Consider the following 5,876-nt stretch of genomic DNA (forward strand, 5'->3'; position numbering starts at 1 on the left):
CTAAGACCATCTTACGCAACGCCCTTGGTACCAATAATTGTCGTACTGTCATCATTACTTTATCTTCGACCTCTCTATACAATACACTTTCGACTTCTACGATTTTATACCAACTACTCAGACCGTCGATTTCGACGTTGTACTCATGTCCATGCTCCCATTTACTATCCCACATCTTCCAAACTTCACCCAGCACAGAATCATCCTGTTGTAGTTTTGCTAATTCTGCACGTGTATATGATGGAAACACAGCTGGTTCACTTTTAATAACTTCAACAGGGCCCACTTGTACTACGTTCACCTGTACCCTAAGTATGGAGTTTGAAACCTCTTGGCGAACATCTTTCGTTTCTTCTTCGACGGGACACCTGCTGAGTGCATCGGCACAAGTATTTTCTTTGCCAGGTTTATACTTGACATCAATATCGTATGCTGCTAGCTGGGCAACCCAACGATGTTCAGTAGCACCCAACTTTGCCGTCTTTAAATGTACGAGCGGATTGTGATCGGTGAACACAGTGCATTTACAACCTGTCAGGTATTGGCTAAATTTTTCAGTCACTGCCCATTTCAAGGCTAGCAATTCTATTTTGAAACTGGAAATGTCATTATAATTACGCTCAGCTCCCCTCAGCCCTCTACTGGCAAAAGCTATTGGATGTACCTTACCCTCGTCATCAGCTTTCATTAAGCATGCGCCAAATCCTCGGAATGATGCATCCACTTCCAGGATGAATGGTCGGTCAAATTTTGGATACGCTAGAACTGGTGCTGTACATAAAACATCCTTTAACTTTCCAAAAGCAGTAGCTTCCTCTTCACCACAGCAAAACTTCCCCATTTGAGTGGTAGACTTGCCCTTAGCTACACGCGACTTCCCTACTAAAGCATGTAGTGGCGCAGCAATTTGTGAGAATCCGGAGATAAACCTTCGATAGTAAGATGCCAGCCCAAGAAATGAACTCACCTCACCGGCACACGTTGGAATAGGCCAATCTTGGATCTTCCCCACTTTCTCTTGTGTCACGGCCACCCCTGCTTCTGACACAATGTGTCCTAAGTACTCTACCTCCCTTTTCAGCAGACCACATTTCTTGCCTTTTACTTTTAAGCCATTCATCTCTAGCCTGGTCAGCACTTTGTCTAGTCGGTGGAGATGTTCCCCTATGGTGCTAGAAAAAATTAAAATGTCATCAAGATATAAAACAACTTCGCTGAGATTCATATCACCATTATCCTTTGGAAGGTGCTAGGGCTATTGGTTAAACCTTGCGGCATCCTAGTGAATTCGAAAAGCCCACATGGTACTCTAAATGCCGTCTTGGCGATTGCATCTTCTTCCATAACCACCTAGAAATAACCATGGGCAAAGTCAAGTGTGGAGAAATAGGATGCTCCCCCCAACGCCTCCAAAGCCTCTTCTATCCTTGGTAGTGGAAAGGAATCCTTGATCGTACGTCCATTTAACTGCCTATAATCAATGCAGAGTCTTAAAGTATTGTCCTTCTTGCGTACTAACACTCCTGGGCTAGCATACGAGCTTTTCGATGGCCGAATTATGCCTTGGTCCAGCATCTCCTGGAGCTTTCGCTGTACTTCTGGAATAATATTCGGGTGGATGCGCCTATACGGAAGGCGAATTGGTGGCCCATCTCGCAGGACAATATCGTGAGGCAATACCTTGCATTCACCTACACCATAAGTTCCATTCGAGAATGCACCCCTATGTCTATCTACAACTTCCATAACTAACCTCTGTTCTTCATCGGAGAGATAGTCTAACTTCAGTCCCAAAGGGAGTGCTGAATCACTTCGGTTAGTCTCAACTTTGGCTGATAAGTCCCCTTTCTTTACTTTACCAGGATCCACTACCACTTCATTAACTGCTACCTGCAACTTGCCATCCCCAACCTGAAGACAGACTTCTTGTCGGCTATCCACAACAACTGCTTCAGCAATGTATGTGTCTGGACGGAGTACTATTTCATGGTTGACATCATTAACTACCATTACCTCTACTTCATTATTCTTGATGGTTTGACAACCTTCCACCACCTCTACATCTTTGTGAGCCGGGCTAATCAACACATCGCCTTGTATTGTTGTACCTACACGACAGGTAATTCTTCGCACTGTTAGTGGCTGAATTGTCTCATCTCTGGTAACCGAAACCGCTGCAGTTTCTATGCTGCGCTCCTCTTGTTCTCGGGGGGGGGGGGGGGGGGAGGTGACGAAGCGCAAAACTCCATGCGTATCGATCCATCTCTGGAATCTCAAGGCTTGCCAAAGCCCGGAGGTTGTTGCACCCCAGCAACACTGGGTGATCCACCTGTCTCGGGCTCTGCCCACTCGCCACTAGAAAGCTAGCCATGATGGTTTGGTTCCCATACTGTAAGGGGACTTCCACATAGCCTTCAATCGGAATTGGCTCACCATTAGCCCCAACCATAGATAAAAATGTATTTTCTGGGCGCATACCTCCAAGTTTGTTGTGTAGCTTCTCATAATATATGTCAGCTGGGATAATAGAAGTCTCAGCCCCGGTGTCAAGAATGCAGCTCAACCGTACCCCTGCAATATCAACCATCGCCGTGGGGCTACTTGCCAACAACTTGGTCGAAGAAGACTCAGCATCGTTACTAATAACATTCCTTACACTTGCTGGTGCATCATTACCATAGTATGGTTGATTACTGCTTTGTTGACTCGGCTGTTGGGGCCTGGGCGAATAATTGCTACCCCTCCACTGTGGGCAATTTCTTTTTAGATGACCAGTCCCAAAACACTTAAAACACTTAACTGGCTGCTTGCAACTTGACTTCAAATGGTCACGCGCCCCGCATCGGAAACATCTTCTCTCAGGCCTAGCTGCCTCCACTCGGGATAGCTGCATCTTCTCAAGCTCTGCTTTTAAATTCTTAACTTCTTGTTGCAGATCGTGAACCACTGGACTAGCTACTTCATTGACTATGGCACTCCTCCGTGCTACAGGGTCATGATCTCGAAAATAGGATAAAGCTTCATCTCTCATTTCCAAAAATGATTTTTCCTCACAAGCCATCTCGATTCTCCTTAACTCCCGTTGTACCCACTATTCTCGGGCACCACGGACAAACCGCTCTTTTAGAGTACCATCCTTCAAAGTCACCAGGGCCATCTTCTGTGCTCCAGTTGCGGCCAGCTCCATCTTGCTGTATAGATGCATTAACGCTCTACTGAAATCGGCCAAGCTCTCTCCGTCCATCTGAGTTCAGTTGTGCAGTGCCTCACCCAATGATGCCTTTGTTTCGTTAGGACCAAACCTTTCTTTCAGCACATTGATCATAGTCCCACTACTTCGCCGTACATCAACACTCCTGCACATAATTTCTTCCCGCGCTGGACCGGACAGGTGATCTAAAAAGGTTGTAGCTTTTTCGGCTTCGGTGAGCTTGTATTGGTTACAGTAAGTTTTGAAATCGATCAGCCATTCCTTTAAAGAAGGATCGCTGGATGTCTTTGGTGAATCTCTAAATTTGTTCAACCTCATCCCTGGATGAATCCTTTGGAGCCCCAGTCCTTGTAAAGCGGTTGCTATGGTTTGTAAAATTTGAGCAGCAGACGGCTCTCCACCAGCAGCACCAACTCCTTGAGAGGTAGAAGGTTGAATGTTTGCCTGTTCATTCATGTTTGGAAAGAATGTTATTGATGGGTTCAAAATATATATACAGTAATTGAAAACAAGTATGGGCAGTATACAATGCCAATAAGATCACGTAAATAAATAAACTACACTATATACAATTTAAAACTAAGAAAGAAAAGCAGTCGTCATTTGTAATAAAATTACACCAAGTGTCTAGTTCAGTTACTAGACCTCCGGAATCAGGGATTTACTTGTAATCTGCTATCCACTTCACTCGTTTTCGATCCACAATAGAACGATCTACAATAGTTGACGCTAACACTGCACTGCTGATCTTGACTGCGATCCCACCGCTGCCACCAGAAATCTGTCATGGGATGGGTGTCCACCTCACTAGTTGTGTCGACAAGAAATGAGCGACAAAGACGTGGAATTGCAAGTTCTCCTTTTATTGTGGTTCTCAGTCAGACAATCGGTATCAACAGAATACAGAAAGAGAAGAAACCCCTGAATCCAACTCTGTACACAGGTAGCGATTTCCGCCTCCAGTCTATAATCAAAGACTGCTACACACATCAAATATTCCCAAGCCTCACTCAGCTTGTCTCCAAGTTCCCGTTACTAGAAAACTTGTCTTTAGGCCAAACTAGAGAGTTCTCCTGCCCCTGTGTTACCTCCAACACGGCATCCTCTACTCTGAAGCGCGGGACGGCGCGGTCTAGAAGAGGGACGCTGACCTTATCACCCTTAAGATCATGTTACAAGTTAAAGCGCAAGCCAGTTTACAATAAGTTATACACAAGATTTACATTAACAACAAAAAATAGTCCTATAAAATATCACATCCCGACATCGTCAACATGGGCTCCGTCGGTGGGTCTGGAACTGCATACTTAGCACACTTTGGTGGAAATCGGTGGCCCGTGTGTTTTCCCATAGTTGGCGCCATGTAAACCCCCCCCCCCCTGCTGGATGATCACTAGTTATAGATTCTGCGTTTTTAACAAAATAATGAGCACTATCTCTCTTCTGAAAATCGTAACCAATGTTTCAGGTCAAAACATAGCATGAAGGGCAGGAAAAACTTTCAGTGTCAACTTTATTTAAGGATATTTTAAGGGATAAGAAAGTCACACATTATCTGAAAAGATCACCATCAACAAAGAAAACTATGAATGCCATGGTATTGAAGATTTTAATTTCAGCTTTGAATACCTATTTAGAAGAACTTGCTTCTTTCCTACCTTTTGGCTTCTTGCTTCTTGCCTACGTTTTCTTTACCGCATTCGGCTTCGTATCCTCCTCAGCTTCCTACACGCATGCCTTTGTCTTGTCAACTACCTTGAACCAAACTTCGTTTCCAGTATTGCATTTATGACAGGGCGGTATAATGAAACAGAAAATATCGTCAGTATTGTATACAATGATTGCGTTTTGAATGCCACAGGAACGGACCGAGGGTCAACAACAATGTGTGTTGATATATTCGTTATTTTACATTATCGTTATTATTATTATCATCATATTCATATTCATCATCATCATCATCATCATCATCATCATCATCATCATCATCATCATCAATGTTATTGTTATTGTTATTTCTTTGCTAATGCTATTGCTATTGTTGTTGTTGTTATTGTTATTATTACTAGTATTATCATTGCTTTTTTATTTATTCATATATAAATATAATATATCATTACATATATACAATAACATGTAAAATGGGACACAATATATGACAACATGATAAAATATTATGCGTCGTCCCAAATAAGAAAGTCCGATAACGTTAATGACGCATATACAATTTTCTATGACATTCTTAAGGTGTGTGAAAAGTATGCTAAATTGGTCACCCGCCGTTTTCCTTCTTCTAAATTACCACCGTGGCTCGATAAACGTGACGACATCTTAGATCTAATGCATAAAAGGGACAGAGCAAGGACCAGGGCCAAACGGTCAACAGATCCTGAAAATTGGAAAATAGCAAAACAATTAAAAAACAAAGTTACTTCAATTATGTCGGAAGACCAAAAACCTGTTTTATAAGGACTTTATTACCCGGCATAATGGTAACAATAAAAAGATGTGGAATAGTCTAAAAACATTTGGTACCTTTTAGTAAAGGTAAATCTTCTACACCTAATTTAATTAAAGTTAACGATAGAGAGATAACGAAGCCATCTGATATAGCAGAAGCATTTAATACTTATTTTAGTGAAATTGGCTTGGAACTTTCTAAGAC

At 42.7% G+C, this 5,876-nt stretch overlaps 1 protein-coding gene across 1 annotated transcript; it reads right to left on the reverse strand.

The window, feature by feature from the left end:
- Positions 1-1,350: 1,350 nt before the first annotated feature.
- Positions 1,351-3,061, reverse strand: LOC117112541. The gene is made up of 2 exons (XM_033255621.1): positions 2,245-3,061; positions 1,351-2,108 (listed from the first exon to the last, which is right to left on the reverse strand). Exons 1-2 carry the CDS (start codon positions 3,059-3,061, stop codon positions 1,351-1,353), a joined length of 1,575 nt encoding a protein of 524 aa, XP_033111512.1.
- Positions 3,062-5,876: the final 2,815 nt, after the last annotated feature.

The sequence above is a fragment of the Anneissia japonica genome, unplaced genomic scaffold (assembly GCF_011630105.1).
Source record: "Anneissia japonica isolate Jap-2015-1 unplaced genomic scaffold, ASM1163010v1 scaffold4002_len83174_cov231, whole genome shotgun sequence".
Classification (NCBI taxonomy): Eukaryota; Metazoa; Echinodermata; class Crinoidea; order Comatulida; family Comatulidae; genus Anneissia; species Anneissia japonica.